The 21,275-nt window shown below is 48.8% G+C and overlaps 1 protein-coding gene across 2 annotated transcripts in view; it reads left to right on the plus strand.

Moving 5' to 3' along the window:
• Window positions 1-21,275, plus strand: part of PPIH (peptidylprolyl isomerase H) — a 305,388-nt gene that overhangs the window by 228,608 nt on the left and 55,505 nt on the right. For both annotated transcript variants that reach the window (XM_063941659.1, XM_063941658.1), the window contains one exon: window positions 3,957-4,049. In XM_063941659.1, coding sequence (XP_063797729.1) covers window positions 3,957-4,049 — 93 coding nt within the window. The remainder of the gene's footprint in view (window positions 1-3,956; window positions 4,050-21,275) is intronic.

The raw sequence follows: 21,275 nt of genomic DNA on the forward strand, positions 1-21,275 counted from the left end.
GTGGGCTTGCTCACAGGTGGACCCCTGGATCCTGCAGGTAGTATCTCAGGGTTACAGGTTGGAATTCGAGAAGTCTCCCCCTCGCCGGTTCCTAAAGTCTGCTTTGCCAACGTCTCCCTCAGACAGGGCGACGGTATTGGAAGCCATTCACAAGCTGTTTTCTCAGCAGGTGATAGTCAAGGTACCCCTCCTACAACAGGGAAAGGGGTATTACTCCACGCTATTTGTGGTACCGAAGCCGGACGGCTCGGTAAGACCTATTCTAAATCTGAAATCTTTGAACCTGTACATACAAAAATTCAGCTTCAAGATGGAATCACTCAGAGCAGTGATAGCGAATCTGGAAGAAGGGGACTTTATGGTGTCCCTGGACATAAAAGATGCTTACCTGCATGTCCCAATTTGCCCTTCACATCAAGGGTACCTCAGGTTCGTGGTGCAAAACTGTCATTATCAGTTTCAGACGCTGCCGTTTGGATTGTCCACGGCACCTCGGGTCTTTACCAAGGTAATGGCCGAAATGATGATTCTTCTGCGAAGAAGAGGCGTATTAATTATCCCTTACTTGGACGATCTCCTGATAAGGGCAAGGTCCAGAGAACAGCTGGAGGACGGAGTAGCACTAACCCAAGTAGTGCTGCAACAACACGGGTGGATTCTGAATTTTCCAAAATCTCAGTTGACCCCGACAACACGTCTGCTGTTCCTGGGAATGATTCTGGACACGGTTCAGAAAAAGGTGTTTCTTCCGGAGGAGAAAGCCAAGGAGTTATCCGAACTTGTCAGGAACCTCCTAAAACCAGGAAAAGTGTCTGTGCATCAATGCACAAGAGTCCTGGGAAAGATGGTGGCTTCTTACGAAGCAATCCCATTCGGCAGATTCCACGCACGAACTTTTCAGTGGGATCTGCTGGACAAATGGTCCGGATCGCATCTGCAGATGCATCAGCGGATAACCTTATCGCCACGGACAAGGGTGTCTCTTCTGTGGTGGTTGCAGAGTGCTCATCTGTTAGAAGGCCGCAGATTCGGCATACAGGACTGGGTCCTGGTGACCACGGATGCCAGTCTGAGAGGCTGGGGAGCGGTCACACAGGGAAGAAACTTCCAGGGAGTATGGTCAAGCCTGGAGATGTCTCTTCACATAAATATACTGGAACTAAGAGCGATTTACAATGCTCTAAGTCTGGCAAAACCCCTGCTTCAGGGTCAGCCGGTGTTGATCCAGTCGGACAACATCACGGCAGTCGCCCACGTAAACAGACAGGGCGGCACAAGAAGCAGGAGAGCAATGACAGAAGCTGCAAGGATTCTTCGCTGGGCGGAAGATCATGTGATAGCACTGTCAGCAGTGTTCATTCCGGGAGTGGACAACTGGGAAGCAGACTTCCTCAGCAGACACGATCTACACCCGGGAGAGTGGGGACTTCATCCAGAAGTCTTCCACATGATTGTGAACCGTTGGGAAAAACCAAAGGTGGATATGATGGCGTCTCGCCTCAACAAAAAACTGGACAGGTATTGCGCCAGGTCAAGAGACCCTCAGGCAATAGCTGTAGACGCTCTGGTAACACCGTGGGTGTTCCAGTCAGTGTATGTGTTTCCTCCTCTGCCTCTCATACCCAAAGTACTGAGAATTATACGGCAAAGGGGAGTAAGAACGATACTCGTGGCTCCGGATTGGCCAAGAAGAACTTGGTACCCGGAACTTCAGGAGATGCTCACGGAAAATCCGTGGCCTCTACCTCTAAGGCAGGACCTGATTCAGCAGGGACCGTGTCTATTCCAAGACTTACCGCGGCTGCGTTTGACGGCGTGGCGGTTGAACGCCGAATTCTAAAGGAAAAAGGCATTCCGGAAGAGGTCATTCCTACACTGGTTAAAGCCAGGAAGGAGGTGACTGCACAACATTATCACCGCATTTGGAGAAAATATGTTGCGTGGTGTGAGGCCAGGAAGGTCCCCACGGAGGAATTTCAACTGGGTCGATTCCTGCATTTCCTACAAACAGGATTGTCTATGGGCCTCAAATTGGGGTCCATTAAGGTTCAAATTTCGGCCCTGTCGATTCTCTTCCAAAAAGAATTGGCTTCAGTTCCTGAAGTCCAGACTTTTGTTAAAGGAGTACTACATATACAGCCCCCGGTGGTGCCCCCTGTGGCTCCGTGGGACCTTAATGTAGTTTTGGATTTTCTCAAATCCCATTGGTTTGAGCCACTCAAATCGGTGGATTTGAAATATCTTACGTGGAAAGTAACCATGCTACTGGCCCCTTGCTTCAGCCAGGAGAGTATCAGAATTGGCGGCTTTATCGTATAAAAGCCCATATCTGATTTTCCATTCGGACAGGGCAGAACTGCGGACGCGTCCTCATTTTCTGCCTAAGGTGGTGTCAGCGTTTCATCTGAACCAGCCTATTGTGGTGCCTGCAGCTACTAGCGATTTGGAGGATTCCAAGTTGCTGGACGTTGTCCGGGCATTGAGAATATATATTTCAAGGACGGCTGGAGTCAGAAAATCTGACTCGCTGTTTATACTATATGCACCCAACAAGCTGGGTGCTCCTGCTTCTAAGCAGACGATTGCTCGTTGGATTTGTAGCACAATTCAACTTGCACATTCTGTGGCAGGCCTGCCACAGCCTAAATCTGTCAAGGCCCATTCCACAAGGAAGGTGGGCTCATCCTGGGCGGCTGCCCGAGGGGTCTCGGCATTGCAACTCTGCCGAGCAGCTACGTGGTCGGGGGAGAACACGTTTGTAAAATTCTACAAATTTGATACCCTGGCTAAAGAGGACCTGGAGTTCTCTCATTCGGTGCTGCAGAGTCATCCGCACTCTCCCGCCCGTTTGGGAGCTTTGGTATAATCCCCATGGTCCTGACGGAGTCCCCAGCATCCACTTGGACGTCAGAGAAAATAAGATTTTACTTACCGATAAATCTATTTCTCGTAGTCCGTAGTGGATGCTGGGCGCCCATCCCAAGTGCGGATTGTCTGCAATACTTGTACATAGTTTTTGTTACAAAAAAATCGGGTTGTTATTGTTGTGAGCCGTCTGTTCAGAGGCTCCTACGTTTGTCATACTGTTAACTGGGTTCAGATCACAAGTTGTACGGTGTGATTGGTGTGGCTGGTATGAGTCTTACCCGGGATTCAAAATCCTTCCTTATTGTGTACGCTCGTCCGGGCACAGTATCCTAACTGAGGCTTGGAGGAGGGTCATAGGGGGAGGAGCCAGTGCACACCACCTGATCCTAAAGCTTTATTTTTGTGCCCTGTCTCCTGCGGAGCCGCTAATCCCCATGGTCCTGACGGAGTCCCCAGCATCCACTACGGACTACGAGAAATAGATTTATCGGTAAGTAAAATCTTATTATTTCAGCTCGTCGCCTGCTGAGGTGGTGAGTTGAAATGAGAGACAAGTGTCCCGTTTAGGTGCCCAAACGGCACTTTTCGTGTCATGTCACTTTAGTTTAGTTTGGGTTCAGCTGCTTTACTCGACTAAACCTGGGCTAATAAGGCACAATCAGCGCTATAATTAAAGGGCGCCAAAAACAACTGAATTGCAACATTGGGCACACACTAATTATTGCGTCTAAAAACACAATTGAATTCTGCCCGTAGAATTTGATGGCAGATAATAATCACTTGGCCCATGTACACGCACACCTACATACTAGGTTTAATTTTTGTTGGGCTCCAATTAACTTACCAGTATATTTTTCGATTGTAGGAGGTCAACCCACACAATATGGGGAGAATATATAAAATCCACACAGTTAGAGCCGTGGTGGGAAACTAACTAACAACCTCAGTGCTGTGAGGCAGTAATGCTAATCATTACACCATCTATACTGCCCATGTCAACAACTGCGCTACAGTGCTGCATAGTTTGATAAATCCTGTCTTTTAAAACATTTACTGCAATTTGTAGTCATATAATGATTTCCCTGCAGGGTGATGGCACAGGAGTTGCAAGTATTTACAGGGGACCGTTTGCAGATGAGAACTTTAAGCTAAAGCACTCAGCGCCTGGATTGCTGTCCTTGGTATGTACTAAACTTACAGTATGTGCTACTGATTATTTATTGAGCAACACTGCACGTTTATAAATGAAGTACTACTCACTGAGGAATATGTCTCTGCAGATGCTTACTTTGCATTAAATCCAGGATGCATTTAAATTACTTGACATTGTATGTGCATTATATAAAGACAATGAATGAATTTGTTACTGTTTATGTGAGTGATTGTTGAACCGTCTTAAGGACTGTTGATGTTTCTAACAGTAGAATCTTTAAAATGTGATGCTAGCCATACACTTGTGCGATGCCCCGCGACGCGACATCACGGGGCATCGCACCGCACCTGAACTGCCAAAGTGGCGATCATGCAATAGATTGCATGGTAATCACGTGATGGGCACTTCACCGCCGAGTGGGAGCGGCCTATCGCACATCGCATTGCGATATATCTCATGTGGGTTTAAAACCACATGCCATCGCGCTGCGATGCAAGAAATATTATGTGCAGCACATAATATCTTGAGACGCAATATTCGACCGGCGTGCCCGCGCATCGTGTCTCAAGGTACCTAAAATGTGCATACAATCCTTCGATTTCTCTCACAGATGTGGTCGAAATCGAAGGATAGCACCGATTATCTCATAAGTGTATGGGCACCATAACTCTCACGAGCAGGGTCCTCTTGCCCTCTTCGGTCATGTGCTTTTTCTTTCTATTCATTAGACTATCATCTACTCCATACTCTCTAAAACTGCACCTAATCTTTGGTTTCTGTCACACTGCTGCTTATTTGATTGTTATAATGCAGCACTCTCTGGGGGATATTCAATTTGGCCCAAAGAGACATCGGGAGTAAAAAAAACAATGTTTCTTCGGGTGCTGTGGTCGGGCTATTTAATTTGCTCGGACGGTAAAACCTGCTTTTTCATCAGTAAATACACAGGTTCAGTGAAACCTGTGTGTTTTCTGCTGAAATATCCCCAATTTCGGATGAAAACGGGGCTGTTATCGGGCATTTTGCAGCAAAACCCCCGATAAGCCACTGCACGCGCCGGTTTATCGGTGCCAATTAAATAGCCCCCGGCGCCGATAGTTATCACCCGGCACCCACAGGACAAATTGAATAACCCCCTTTGTATATCATGTGCTTTCCCTGCAATGTCTTGTACTGTAAGTCACTGTTTTCTTGTCTTTCTCATGTTTATGTACTTTTTAGGCGACAGAACCTTTGTTGAACCATATAAATAGAGGATAATAATACTAAGGAAATAGCATACCTTCATATGGAGTGACATTCTGTAAAACTGTGTGTATGAGTTATGTAATATGATACCACAAGTTTATGCAACACTAGGGAAACTCATCTGTAGCAAAGAAGATCAGCCCGGAAGAGCTTACTTTTTATACGGTGTATTGGTATTGTATAGACACAAAAAGAAGAAAATGTTAAGAACAGTTTTGAAGAGAAGTTCACTCAGGTGATCATTAACAGAATTGATGCTCATATTAAACATTTATTTTAGAATTCTTGGGGTAAAAAAAAAGTAAAGCATGCAACGTACAGATGTGTCCATTTACATCTGGCCTCCATGCACGTTATCCAGCCCTTGCTATATCGTGACTCTTTAGCACTGAGCGTCTTTTCGTGCGACTTTTTCAATTAAAATTAGTTAAAAACAAAGCGATGTGAATAGTACGCACAAGCAGCTTATGCTGATTAAAATGATATGCAACTTGCCTTACTCTGTGTACGACCATCTAGGAAAACACTGTAACATATCATTTCGTATGCAGATCCAGACGCACAGAGCATAAAGGCAAGCCGCATATAATTTTAATCCGCAGAATCTGCTTGTAGGTCCTATTTGCATAGCAATGCGAATATGGCGCATTTAGAGCAAAAAAGACGCCCGACGCTAATGGATGCACATGGGACCCGTCAGCTCACTCATGCCAGACATCTCCCGCTACGTGGCCTATTGAGGCAAGATGTATGAGGACGCATCTGTACAATAATTTATACACAAAACACTAATAATTTAGTGATTGAGTGAGGGAAACTATTTTTTGTTAACTCTCCCATGCTATTTTTCTCTGACGTCCTAGTGGATGCTGGGAACTCCGTAAGGACCATGGGGAATAGCGGCTCCGCAGGAGACTGGGCACAAAAGTAAAGCTTTAGGACTACCTGGTGTGCACTGGCCCCTCCCCCTATGACCCTCCTCCAAGCCTCAGTTAGATTTTTGTGCCCGGCCGAGAAGGGTGCACACTAGGGGCTCTCCTGAGCTTCTTAGTGAAAGTTTAGTTTTAGGTTTTTTATTTTCAGTGAGACCTGCTGGCAACAGGCTCACTGCATCGAGGGACTAAGGGGAGAAGAAGCGAACCTGCCTGCTTGCAGCCAGCTTGGGCTTCTTAGGCTACTGGACACCATTAGCTCCAGAGGGACCGAACACAGGCCCAGCCTCGGAGCTCGGTCCCAGAGCCGCGCCGCCGGCCCCCTTACAGAGCCAGAAGCAAGAAGAGGTCCGGAAAAATCGGCGGCAGAAGACATCAGTCTTCAACAAGGTAGCGCACAGCACTGCAGCTGTGCGCCATTGTTACTCAGGCACACTTCGGTCACTGAGGGTGCAGGGCGCTAGGGGGGGGCGCCCTGAGCAGCAATGTAAACACCTTGGCTGGCATAAATACACCACATATAACCCCCAGGGCTATATGGATGTATTTTAACCCCTGCCAGAACTCACCAAAAAGCGGGAGAAAAGGCCGGCGAGAAGGGGGCGGAGCCTATCTCCTCAGCACACGGGCGCCATTTTCCATCACAGCTCCGCTGGAAGGACGTCTCCCTGACTCTCCCCTGCAGTCCTGCACTACAGAAAAGGGTAAAAAAGAGAGGGGGGCACTAATTTGGCGCAGTTTTGATACTAACAGCAGCTATAAAGGGAAAAGCACATTTTATAGTGGTATTCCTGTCTATATATAGCGCTCTGGTGTGTCCTGGCATACTCTCCCTCTGTCTCCCCAAAGGGCTAGTGGGGTCCTGTCCTCTATCAGAGCATTCCCTGTGTGTGTGCGGTGTGTCGGTACGATTGTGTCGACATGTTTGAGGAGGAAAATGAGATGGAGGCGGAGCAATTGCCTATTATAGAGTTGTCACCCCCTAGGGAGTCGACACCTGAGTGGATGAGCTTATGGAAGGAATTGCGTGACAGTGTCAGCTCTTTACGACAGACAGTTGACGACATGAGACAGCCGGCTACTCAGCTTGTGCCTGTCCAGGGGTCTCAAACGCCATCAGGGGCTTTAAAATGCCCGTTACCTCAAATGGCAGACACAGACACGGATACTGACTCCAGTGTCGATGATGAGGAGACAAACGTGACTTCCACTAGGGCCACACGTTACATGAACACCCCCTAGGGTGGATAAAGCGCTCACACGCTTGTCTAAACAGGTAGCACTACCCTCTCCTGATACGGCCGCCCTAAAGGAACCTGCCGATAGAAAGCTGGAGAATATCCTAAAATGTATATACACTCACACGGGTGTTATACTGCGACCAGCAATCGCCTCAGCCTGGATGTGCAGTGCGGGCCTGGCGTGGTCGGATTCCCTGACTGAAAATATTGATACCCTAGATAGGGACAGTATATTACTGACTATAGAGCATTTGAAGGATGCATTTCTATATATGCGTGATGCACAGAGGGATATTTGCCGACTGGCATCAAGAGTTAGCGCGCTATCCATTTCTGCAAGAAGAGGTTTATGGACGCGGCAGTAGTCAGGTGATGCGGATTCTAAAAGGCACATGGAAGTATTGCCTTATAAGGGGGAGGAGTTATTTGGGGTAGGTCTATCAGACCTGGTAGCCACGGCAACTGCTGGAAAATTTCCCAGCAGGTGATAATCAAGGTACCCCTCCTACAACAGGGAAAGGGGTACTATTCCACACTATTTGTGGTACCGGAGCCGGACGGCTCGGTGAGACCAATTTTAAACCTAAAATCCTTGAACACTTACATACAAAGGTTCAAATTCAAGATGGAGTCACTCAGAGCAGTGATTGCAAACCTGGAAGAAGGGGACTATATGGTGTCTCTGGACATCAAAGATGCTTACCTACATGTCCCAATTTACCCTTCTCACCAAGGGTACCTCAGGTTTGTGGTACAGAACTGTCACTATCAGTTTCAGACGCTGCCGTTTGGATTGTCCACGGCACCCCGGGTCTTTACCAAGGTAATGGCCGAAATGATGATACTCCTTCGAAGGAAGGGAGTTTTAGTTATCCCTTACTTGGACAATCTCCTGATAAGGGCAAGATCCAGGGAACAGTTGGAAGTCGGAGTAGCACTATCTCAGATAGTGCTGCGCCAGCACGGTTGGATTCTCAATATTCCAAAACGACGACACGACTTCTATTCCTAGGGATGATCCTGGACACAGTCCAGAAAAAGGTGTTTCTCCCGGAGGAGAAAGCCAGGGAGTTATCCGAACTAGTCAGAAATCTCCTAAAACCAGGCCAAGTCTCAGTGCATCAATGCACAAGGGTCCTGGGAAAGATGGTGGCTTCTTACGAAGCAATCCCATTCGGCAGATTCCACGCAAGAACCTTCCAGTGGGATCTGCTAGACAAATGGTCCGGGTCGCATCTTCAGATGCATCAGCGGATAATCTTGTCACCAAGTACAAGGGTGTCTCTCCTGTGGTGGTTGCAGAGTGCTCATCTTCTAGAGGGCCGCAGATTCGGCATTCAGGACTGGGTCCTGGTGACCACGGATGCCAGCCTGAGAGGCTGGGGAGCAGTCACACAGGGAAGAAATTTCCAGGGCTTGTGGTCAAGCCTGGAGACATCACTTCACATAAATATCCTGGAGCTAAGGGCTATCTACAATGCTCTAAGCCTAGCAAGACCTCTGCTTCAAGGTCAGCCGGTGCTGATCCAGTCAGACAACATCACGGCAGTCGCCCACGTAAACAGACAGGGCGGCACAAGAAGCAGGAGGGCAATGACAGAAGTTGCAAGGATTCTTCGCTGGGCGGAAAATCATGTGATAGCACTGTCAGCAGTGTTCATTCCGGGAGTGGACAACTGGGAAGCAGACTTCCTCAGCAGACACGACCTCCACCCGGGAGAGTGGGGACTTCACCCAGAAGTCTTCCACATGATTGTGAACCGTTGGGAAAAACCAAAGGTGGACATGATGGCGTCCCGCCTCAACAAAAAACTAGACCGGTATTGCGCCAGGTCAAGGGACCCTCAGGCAATAGCTGTGGACGCTCTGGTAACACCGTGGGTGTACCAGTCAGTGTATGTGTTCCCTCCTCTGCCTCTCATACCCAAGGTACTGAGAATCATAAGAAGGAGAGGAGTAAGGACTATACTCGTGGCTCCGGATTGGCCAAGAAGGACTTGGTACCCGGAACTTCAAGAGATGCTCACAGAGGACCCGTGGCCTCTACCTCTAAGAAGGGACCTGCTCCAGCAGGGACCCTGTCTGTTCCAAGACTTACCGCGGCTGCGTTTGACGGCATGGCGGTTGAACGCCGGATCCTGAAGGAAAAAGGCATTCCGGATGAAGTCATCCCTACCCTGATCAAAGCCAGGAAGGATGTAACCGTACAGCATTATCACCGTATTTGGCGTAAATATGTTGCGTGGTGCGAGGCCAGGAAGGCCCCTACAGAGGAATTTCAACTGGGTCGTTTCCTGCATTTCCTGCAAACAGGACTGTCTATGGGCCTAAAATTAGGGTCCATTAAGGTTCAAATTTCGTCCCTGTCGATTTTCTTCCAGAAAGAACTGGCTTCAGTTCCTGAAGTTCAGACGTTTGTCAAGGGGGTACTGCATATACAGCCTCCTTTTGTGCCTCCAGTGGCACCTTGGGATCTCAATGTAGTTTTGGGGTTCCTAAAATCACATTGGTTTGAACCACTCACCACTGTGGACTTAAAATTTCTCACATGGAAAGTGGTAATGCTGTTGGCCCTGGCTTCAGCCAGGCGTGTCTCAGAATTGGCGGCTTTATCCTATAAAAGCCCTTACCTAATTTTTCATACGGACAGGGCAGAATTGAGGACTCGTCCTCAATTTCTCCCTAAGGTGGTTTCAGCGTTTCACTTGAACCAGCCTATTGTGGTACCTGCGGCTGCTAGGGACTTGGAGGACTCCAAGTTGCTGGACGTAGTCAGGGCCCTGAAAATATATGTTTCCAGGACGGCTGGAGTCAGAAAATCTGACTCGCTGTTTATCCTGTATGCACCCAACAAGCTGGGTGCTCCTGCTTCTAAGCAGACTATTGCTCGTTGGATTTGTAGTACAATTCAGCTTGCACATTCTGTGGCAGGCCTGCCACAGCCAAAATCGGTAAAAGCCCATTCCACAAGGAAGGTGGGCTCATCTTGGGCGGCTGCCCGAGGGGTCTCGGCTTTACAACTTTGCCGAGCAGCTACTTGGTCAGGGGCAAACACGTTTGCTAAATTCTACAAATTTGATACCCTGGCTGAGGAGGACCTGGAGTTCTCTCATTCGGTGCTGCAGAGTCATCCGCACTCTCCCGCCCGTTTGGGAGCTTTGGTATAATCCCCATGGTCCTTACGGAGTCCCCAGCATCCACTTAGGACGTTAGAGAAAATAAGAATTTACTTACCGATAATTCTATTTCTCGTAGTCCGTAGTGGATGCTGGGCGCCCATCCCAAGTGCGGATTGTCTGCAATACTTGTACATAGTTATTGTTAAAAAAATCGGGTTATTATTGTTGTGAGCCATCTTTTTAGAGGCTCCTCTGTTATCATGCTGTTAACTGGGTTCAGATCACAGGTTGTACGGTGTGATTGGTGTGGCTGGTATGAGTCTTACCCGGGATTCAAAATCCTTCCTTATTGTGTACGCTCGTCCGGGCACAGTATCCTAACTGAGGCTTGGAGGAGGGTCATAGGGGGAGGGGCCAGTGCACACCAGGTAGTCCTAAAGCTTTACTTTTGTGCCCAGTCTCCTGCGGAGCCGCTATTCCCCATGGTCCTTACGGAGTTCCCAGCATCCACTACGGACTATGAGAAATAGAATTATCGGTAAGTAAATTCTTATTTTTCCTATCAAAGGAAAAGGTCTCGATTGAACATCAGATCAACATAACCTCTAGAAAAAAGGAGTCCCTAGCAAAAACAAATGTCTGTCTATTAAACCCATGTTCTACAATATGTAAACTGGTGCCAGACCCATCCACCCTTGCAGAGGTCCACAGGGTCAGTGCTTAACTTGCTGTTCTCTTCTCTAAGTTCCTCACATTGCTAAAGTAAAGTAAAGGAGGACAAAGCATACCGATTTCTGTCTTCAAGACTGAAACTAGCAGGAACCCATAAAATTATTATTACCAATCAAAAAAATCAGTTGATTCATGACCCTGTAGGCATCGCTTTTGATTTTCGTAATTTCTATGGCAATATTTATAACTTACTAACCTGCTTCTCTGGTCACTCCACAACCACCAGGGTAAATAAGTTACATGCTGAAGGTCATCTACCTAAATTATTGCAGTGCTCGGTGGAGAGGGACAAAAAAATGTACACTGTGCCAGCTACAGGCCTATTTCACTTTTCTCTGACGTCCTAAGTGGATGCTGGGGACTCCGTCAGGACCATGGGGATTAGCGGCTCCGCAGGAGACAGGGCACAAAACTAAAGCTTTAGGATCAGGTGGTGTGTACTGGCTCCTCCCCCTATGACCCTCCTCCAAGCCTCAGTTAGGTTTTTGTGCCCGTCCGAGCAGGGTGCAATCTAGGTGGCTCTCTTAAGGAGCTGCTTAGAAAAAGTTTTTAGGTTTCTTATTTTCAGTGAGTCCTGCTGGCAACAGGCTCACTGCATCGAGGGACTTAGGGGAGAGAAGTTCAACTCACCTGCGTGTAGGATGGATTGGCTTCTTAGGCTACTGGACACCATTAGCTCCAGAGGGAGTCGGAACACAGGTCTCACCCTGGGGTTCGTCCCGGAGCCGCGCCGCCGACCCCCCTTGCAGATGCTGAAGATTGAAGGTCCAGAAACCGGCGGCAGAAGGCTTTTCAGTCTTCATGAAGGTAGCGCACAGCACTGCAGCTGTGCGCCATTGTTGTCACACACTTCACACCAACGGTCACGGAGGGTGCAGGGCGTTGCTGGGGGCGCCCTGGGCAGCAATGTATAATACCTTATTCTGGCTAAAAATACATCACATATAGCCCCTGGAGGCTATATGGATGTATTTAACCCCTGCCAGGTCTCAGAAAAACGGGAGAAGAAGCCCGCCGAAAAGGGGGCGGGGCCTATTCTCCTCAGCACACAGCGCCATTTTCCCTCACAGAAAGGCTGGTGGGAAGGCTCCCAGGCTCTCCCCTGCACTGCACTACAGAAACAGGGTTAAAACAGAGAGGGGGGGCACTTATTTGGCGATATGTATATATATATTAAAATGCTATAAGGGAAAAACACTTATATAAAGGTTGTCCCTGTATAATATAGCGTTTTTGGTGTGTGCTGGCAAACTCTCCCTCTGTCTCCCCAAAGGGCTAGTGGGGTCCTGTCCTCTATCAGAGCATTCCCTGTGTGTGTGCTGTGTGTCGGTACTTGTGTGTCGACATGTATGAGGACGATGTTGGTGAGGAGGCGGAGCAATTGCCGGTAATGGTGATGTCACTCTCTAGGGAGTCGACACCGGAATGGATGGCTTATTTAAGGAATTACGTGATAATGTCAACACGCTGCAAGGTCGGTTGACGACATGAGACGGCCGGCAAATCCAATTAGTACCTGTCCAGGCGTCTAAAACACCGTCAGGGGCGTTAAAACGTCCTTTTACCTCAGTCGGTCGACACAGACACGGACACTGACTCCAGTGTCGACGGTGAAGAAACAAACGTATTTTCCTTTAGGGCCACACGTTACTTGTTAAGGGCAATGAAGGAGATGTTACATATTTCTGATACTACAAGTACCACAAAAAAGGGTATTATGTGGAGTGTGAAAAAACTACATGTGGTTTTTCCTGAATCAGATAAATTAAATGAAGTGTGTGATGATGCGTGGGTTTCCCCCGATAGAAAATTATTGGCGGTATACCCTTTCCCGCCAGAAGTTATGGCGCGTTGGGAAACACACCTTAGGGTGGATAAGGCGCTCACACGCTTATAAAAACAAGTGGCGTTACCGTCTCCAGATACGGACGCCCTCAAGGAGCCAACTGATAGGAGGTTGGAAAATATCCTAAAAAGTATATACACACATACTGGTGTTATACTGCGACCAGCGATCGCCTCAGCCTGGATGGGCAGCGCTGGGGTGGCTTGGTCGGATTCCCTGACTGGAAATATTGATACCCTTGACAGGGACAGTATTTTATTGACTATAGAGCATTTAAAAGATGCATTTCTATATATGCGAAACTCTGGCATCAAGAGTAAGTGCGATGTCCATATCTGCCAGACGATGTTTATGGACACGACAGTGGTCAGGTGATGCAGATTCCAAACGGCACATGGAAGTATTGCCGTATAAAGGGGAGGAGTTATTTGGGGTCGGTCCATCGGACCTGGTGGCCACGGCAACAGCTAGAAAATCCACCTTTTTTACCCCAAGTCACATCTCAGCAGAAAAAGACATAGTCTTTTCAGCCTCAGTCCTTTCGTCCCCATAATATCTGCCCAGGGATAGAGGTAAGGGAAGAAGACTGCAGCAGGCAGCCCATTCCCAGGAACAGAAGCCTTCCACCGCTTCTGCCAAGTCCTCAGCATGACGCTGGGGCCGTACAAACAGGTGCGGTGGGGGGTCGTCTCAAGAGTTTCAGCGCGCAGTGGGCTCACTCGCAAGTGGACCCCTGGATCCTACAAGTAGAATCCCAGGGGTACAGATTGGAAATTCGAGACGTCTCCCCCTCGCAGGTTCCTGAAGTTTGCTTTACCAACGTCTACCTCCGACAGGGAGGCAGTATTGGAAACAATTCACAAGCTGTATTCCCAGCAGGTGATAATCAAAGTACCCCTCCTACAACAAGTAAAGGGGTATTATTCCACACTATATTGTGGTACTGAAGCCAGACGGCTCGGTGAGACCTATTCTAAATGGAGTCACTCAGAGCAGTGATAGCGAACCAGGAAGAAGGGGACTATATGGTGTCCCTGGACATCAAGGATGCTTACCTCCATGTCCAAATTTGCCCTTCTCACAAAGGGTACCTCAGGTTCGTGGTACAAAACTGTCACTATCAGTTTCAGACGCTGCCGTTTGGATTGTCCACGGCACCCCAGGTCTTTACCAAGGTAATGGCCGAAATGATGATTCTTCTTCAAAGAAAAGGCGTCTTAATTATCCCTTACTTGGACGATCTCCTGATAAGGGCAAGGTCCAGAGAACAGTTGGAGGTCTGAGTAGCACTATCTCAAGTAGTTCTACGACAGCACGGGTGGATTCTAAATATTCCAAAATCGCAGCTGTCTCCGACGACACGTCTGCTGTCCCTAGGGATGATTCTGGACACAGTCCAGAAAAAGGTGTTTCTCCCGGAGGAGAAAGCCAGGGAGTTATCCGAGCTAGTCAGGAACCTCCAAAAACCAGGAAAAGTGTCAGTGCATCATTGCACAAGGGTCCTGGGAAAAATGGTGGCTTCTTACGAGGCGATTCCATTCGGCAGATTTCACGCAAGAACTTTTCAGTGGGATCTGCTGGACAAATGGTCCGGATCGCATCTTCAGATGCATCAGCGGATAACCCTGTCTTCAAGGACAAGGGTGTCTCTTCTGTGGTGGCTGCAGAGTGCTCATCTACTAAAGTGCCACAGTTATGCATTCAGGACTGGGTCCTGGTGACCACGGATTCCAGCTTGAAAGGCTGGGGAGCAGTCACACAGGGAAAAAATTTCCAGGGAGTGTGATCAAGTCTGGGGACTTCTCTCCGCATAAATATACTGGAGCTAAGAGCAATTTACAATGCTCTAAGCTTAGCAAGACCTCTGCTTCAAGGTCAGCCGGTATTGATCCAGTGGGACAACATCACGGCAGTCGCCCACGTAAACAGACAGGGCGGCACAAGAAGCAGGAGGACAATGGCAGAAACTGCAAGGATTCTTCGCTGGGCGGAAAATCATGTGATAGCACTGTCAGCAGTTTTCATTCCGGGAGTGGACAACTGGGAAGCAGACTTCCTCAGCACGACCTCCACCCGGGAGAGTGGGGACTTCATCGAGAAGTTGTTTCCACATGATTGTGCACCGTTGGGAAAGACCAAAGGTGGACATGATGGCGTCCCGCCTGAACAAAAAACTGGACAGGTATTGCGCCAGGTCAAGAGACCCTCAGGAAATAGCTGTGGACGTTCTGGTAACACCATGGGTGTACCAGTCGGTGTATGTGTTCCCTCCTCTGCTTCTCATACCAAAGGTACTGAGAATTATAAGACGTAGAGGAGTAAGAACTATACTCGTGGCTCCGGATGGGCCAAGAAGGACTTGGTACCCGGAACTTCATGAGATGCTCACAGAGGACTCAGGGCCTCTGCCGATAAGAAGGGACTTGCTTCAGCAAGTACCGTGTCTGTTCCAAGACTTACCGCGGGTGCGTTTGACGGCATGGCGGTTGAACGCCGGATCCTAAGGGAAAAAAGGCATTCCGGAAGAGGTCATTCCTACCCTGGTCAAAGCCAGGAAGGAGGTGACCGCACAACATTATCACCACATGTGGCGAAAATATGTTGCGTGGTGTGAGGCCAGGAAGGCCCCACGAAGAAATTTCAACTCGGTCGATTCCTGCATTTCCTGCAAACAGGAGTGTCTATGGGCCTCAAATTGGGGTCCATTAAGGTTCAAATTTCGGCCCTGTCGATTTTCTTCCAGAAAGAATTGGCTTCAGTTCCTGAAGTCCAGAAATTTGACAAGGGAGTACTGCATATACAACCCCCTTTTTGTGCCTCCAGTGGCACTGTGGGATCTCAACGTAGTCCTGGGATTCCTCAAATCACGTTGGTTTAAACCGCTCAAATCTGTGGATTTGAAATATCTCACATGGAAAGTGACCATGATGTTGGCCCTGGCCTCGGCCAGGCGAGTGTCAGAATTGGCGGCTTTGTCTCACAAAAGCCCATATCTGATTGTCCATTCGGACAGGGCAGAGCTGCGGACTCGTCCCCAGTTTCTCCCTAAGGTGGTGTCAGCGTTTCATCTGAACCAGCTTATTGTGGTACCTGCGGCTACTAGAGACTTGGAGGACTCCAAGTTGCTAGATGTTGTCAGGGCCCTGAAAATATAGATTTCCAGGACGGCTGGAGTCAGGAAAACTGACTTGCTGTTATCCTGTATGCACCCAAAAAACTGGGTGCTCTTGCTTCTAAGCAGACGATTGCTAGTTGAATGTGTAGTACAATTCAGCTTGCACATTCTGTGGCAGGCCTGCCACAGCCAAAATATGTAAATGCCCATTCCACAAGGAAGGTGGGCTCATCTTGGGCGACTGCCCGAGGGGTCTCGGCTTTACAACTTTGCCGAGCTGCTACTTGGTCAGGGGCACACCCTGGCTGAGGAGGACCTGGAGTTCTCTCACTCGGTGCTGCAGAGTCATCCGCACTCTCCCGCCCGTTTGGGAGCTTTGGTATAATCCCCATGGTCCTGACGGAGTCCCCAGCATCCACTTAGGACGTCAGAGAAAATAAGATTTTACTTACCGATAAATCTATTTCTCGTAGTCCGTAGTGGATGCTGGGCGCCCATCCCAAGTGCGGATTGTCTGCAATACTTGTACATCGTTATTGTTACAAAAAAATCGGGTTGTTATTGTGAGCCGTCTGTTCAGAGGCTCCTACGTTTGTCATACTGTTAACTGGGTTTAGATCACAAGTTATACGGTGTGATTGGTGTGGCTGGTATGAGTCTTACCCGGGATTCAATATCCTTCCTTATTGTGTACGCTCGTCCGGGCACAGTATCCTAACTGAGGCTTGGAGGAGGGTCATAGGGGGAGGAGCCAGTACACACCACCTGATCCTAAAGCTTTAGTTTTGTGCCCTGTCTCCTGCGGAGCCGCTAATCCCCATGGTCCTGACGGAGTCCCCAGCATCCACTACGGACTACGAGAAATAGATTTATCGGTAAGTAAAATCTTATTATTAATACTGTTGTTAAAAAATCTACACCAAGAGTCTCGCCAACAGATTGAATCAAATCCTTCTTTCTCTGGTTCAGTACAATTGAGTGGACTTTATACCGAGTCATCAGGAGATGGACCACACAAGACCGACAAAAATCTAATACACATCTTGAACTCCAGGAGATCATCCGCTATTCTCTCAATGCTGAAAAAGGGTTTGACAGAATCATCTAGGGATCTGTGATATGATGCTGCTACTTTGACATAACTGATTACTTCTTGAATTGTACCCTGGCCCCAGTTAATGGTAGGGGATGTCTCCTGACCGTCGGTCACATAACCTCCCCCTGCATTCCGAACACCAACGACTAACAGTCGGCATGCTGACTAGAAGGGGCTATTCCCACTCGTAGGTGTCCATAACACTGAGCCCGCAGCATGGCGAGCGCAGCAAGCCCCAAGGGGCTTTGTTACCCTTGTCGTCGTCCCCCCCCCAACGGCATTCTACGGCCGGGATCCTGGCGTCGGGATGCTGCCTGCCGGTAACGTGGCCCCAACCCAATGGTAGTATTATTACCAGTTAATTATATAGTGCGCACACATTTCACAGTGCTTTAAAGAGAATATTTGGCCATTCACATCAGTGGAGATTACAATCTATATTACCCTCTAGCTACACATACCAGCTTATAGCTCCAGAACCGTCCCTTACATTCTTTACATTTAAGGTCCATGCTATATGCCTCTACCAACCTACTAATCTTCGAGTTGCTGTCATTTGCCGTCCCCCTGGCATTTCCTCCAAATTGCTTGACAACTTTGCTTCCTGGCTACCTCTCTTCTGACACTCCCTTCATTGTCCTAGGTGATTTCAACATCCCTATCGATAACTCCACAGAATCACCTGCCTCTAAACTCCTTACCTCTTCACTTGGTCTCTCCCAGTGGACCTCCTCACCCTCCCATGTGAACGGGAGCTCACTGGATCGTGTTTTCACTCACCGTTGCAATATTTCTGATTTCTCAAACTCCCCTTTTGCCCTCTCTGACCACCGCCTGCTCTCTTTGAGCTTATCTATCTCCATTTCCCTATCTCTCCCTCCTAAAGCGACCATCACTAATCGTAACATTGAGGCTATTGACACCTCATCCCTATCCTACCTGTTCAACTCACTTTTCTCTCCTATTCTCTCTCTCATGCTCTCAACAAGCCACATCCCTATACAATGCATCCCTTACTTCTGCTCTTGACTCCACCAACCACTATTCACCATTGCAGATCAACAACCTTAACCCTGGCACACCAAATGCACCAGATATCTTAAAAAATGCTCACATACTGCCAAGCGACAGTGGAAGAAATCACGCAGATTTCCTCCATTTCAAACTTATCCTTTCATCCTTCAGTGCTGCCCTTTCCCTCGCTAAACAATCATACTTCAAAATTCTCATCTCCTCCCAGTCTTCCAACCCCTAGCGCCTCTTTGACATTGTCAACTCCCTCCTCTGCCCACCACCACCTCCTCTCCCATCCTCATTGTCTGCTCTTGACTTTGCCACTTATTTTACATCCAAGATTGACTCCATACGTTAGGACATTATATACCACCAGACCAGCAACCAGCCACCACACATCCCTTACCACCCCTCCCCTTCCCTCTCACCAACTCTGACATCTTTCTCCCATGTATGTGGTGAGGAAGTCATGGCCCTCATTCGTTCCCTCCTCCCCACTTGACCCTATCCCCTCCCACCTCCTCCTCTACCTCACTCTTTCTCATACGTCCTGGGGATGATTCAAGAACCATGGGGTATAGACAGGATCTGCAGGAGACATGGGCAGTTTAAGACTTTAAAAGGGGTATGAACTGGCTCCTCCCTCTATGCCCCTCCTCCAGACTCCAGTTAGATTCTGTGCCCAGTGAGACTGGATGCACACTGAGGAGCTCTCCAGAGTTTCTCAGAAAAAAGACTTTGTTAGGTTTGTTATTTTCAGGGAGACCTGCTGGCAACAGGCTCCCTGCATCGTGGGACTGAGGGGAGAGAAGCAGACCTACTTCTCTGAGTTCAAAGGCTCTGCTTCTTAGGCTACTGGACACCATTAGCTCCAGAGGGTCCGATCACTTGGTGCGCCTAGCTGCTCGTTCCCGGAGCCGCGCCGTCACCCCCCTTGCAGAGCCAGAAGACAGAAGCCGGTTGAGTAAAAGAAGATCAGAAGACTTCAGTGACGGCAGAATATGGCTTTGGCTGCGCGCCATGCTCCCACATACATTGGCGGAATCGAAGTCTCTCGATGTGGTCAGAGCTTTGAAAATCTATGTTGCCAGAACGGCTCAGATTAGGAAAACAGAGGCTCTGTTTGTCCTGTGGGCTCCCAACAAGATTGGGGCTCCTGCTTTTAAGCAGACCATTGTGCGCTGGTTCTGTAATACGATTCAGCAGACTCATTCAACGGCAGGATTGCCGTTACCGAAATCGGTGAAAGCCCATTCTACCAGAAAGGTGGGTTCATCCTGGGCGGCTACCCGAGTGGTTTCGGCATTACAGCTTTGCCGAGCTGCTACTTGGTCGGGTTCAAACACCTTTGCGAAGTTTTACAAGTTTGATACCCTGGCTGAGGAGGACCTCTTGTTTGGTCAATCGATGCTTCAGAGTCATCTGCACTCTCCCGCCCGTTCTAGAGCTTTGGTATAACCCCATGGTTCTTGAAGCATCTCCAGCATCCTCTAGGACGTATGAGAAAATAGGATTTTAATACCTACCAGTAAATCCTTTTCTCTTAGTCCGTAGAGGATGCTGGGCGCCTGTCCCAGTGCGGGCTGTATCTGCAGTTTGGTTTTGGTTACTCTCATGTTGAGTTAAGTACAGTCAGTCTGTGGCTGAGGTTGGTCATGCCGTTGCATGCATTGTTGTTTAATGCCATGTTGTACGGCGTGTTTGAGGTGTGAGCTGGTATGTATCTCACCTTAGTTTTAAAATTAAATAAATCCTTTCTCTAACGTCCTAGTGGATGCTGGGGACTCCGTAAGGACCATGGGGAATAGACGGGCTCTGCAGTAGACAGGGCACTTTAAGAAAGAATTAGGATACTGGTGTGCACTGGCTCCTCCCTCTATGTCCCTCCTCCAGACCTCAGTTTGAATCTGTGCCCGGACGAGCTGGGTGCAACTTAGTGAGCTCTCCTGAGCTTGCTAAAAAGAAAGTATTTTGTTAGGTTTTTTTTATTTTCAGAGAGATCTGCTGGCAACAGACTCTCTGGTACGTGGGACTGAGGGGAGAGAAGCAGCCCTACTCACTGAAGATAGGTCCTGCTTCTTAGGCTACTGGACACCATTAGCTCCAGAGGGATCGTACACAGGAACGCACCCTTGGTCGTCCGATCCCGGAGCCGCGCCGCCGTCCCCCTCGCAGAGCCAGAAGACAGAAGCCGGCGTGAGAAGCAAGAAGACTTCGAAATCGGCGGCAGAAGACGCCAGTCTTCATATGAGGTAGCGCACAGCACTGCAGCTGTGCGCCATTGCTCCCACACTAAACCCACACACTCCGGTCACTGTAGGGTGCAGGGCGCAGGGGGGGGGGGGGGGGGGATCGCCCTGGGCAGCAATTGGGAACCTCTTGGCAAAAAGCAGCATATATACAGTTGGGCACTGTATATATGCATGAGCCCCCGCCATTATTTTACACACAAAACGCGGAACAGAAGCCCGCCGCTGAGAGGGCGGGGCTTCTTCCTCAGCACTCACCAGCGCCATTTTCTCTCCACAGCTCCGCTGAGAGGAAGCTCCCCAGGCTCTCCCCTGCAGACTCACGGTAGAAAGAGGGTAAAAAGAGAGGGGGGGGCACATAAATTTAGCGCAATAATCATATATACAGCAGCTACTGGGTAAACACTAAGTTACTGTGTGATTCCTGGGTCATATAGCGCTGGGGTGTGTGCTGGCATACTCTCTCTCTGTCTCTCCAAAAGGCCTTGTGGGGGTCCTGTCCTCATATAGAGCATTCCCTGTGTGTGTGGTGTGTTGGTACGCTTGTGTCGGCATGTTTGACGAGGAAGGCTATGTGGAAACAGAGCGGGTACAAATGAATGTGGGGTCGCCGCCGACGGCGCCGACACCCGATTGGATGGATATGTGGAAGGTTTTAAATG

This window comes from Pseudophryne corroboree, chromosome 10, assembly GCF_028390025.1.
Source record: "Pseudophryne corroboree isolate aPseCor3 chromosome 10, aPseCor3.hap2, whole genome shotgun sequence".
Classification (NCBI taxonomy): Eukaryota; Metazoa; Chordata; class Amphibia; order Anura; family Myobatrachidae; genus Pseudophryne; species Pseudophryne corroboree.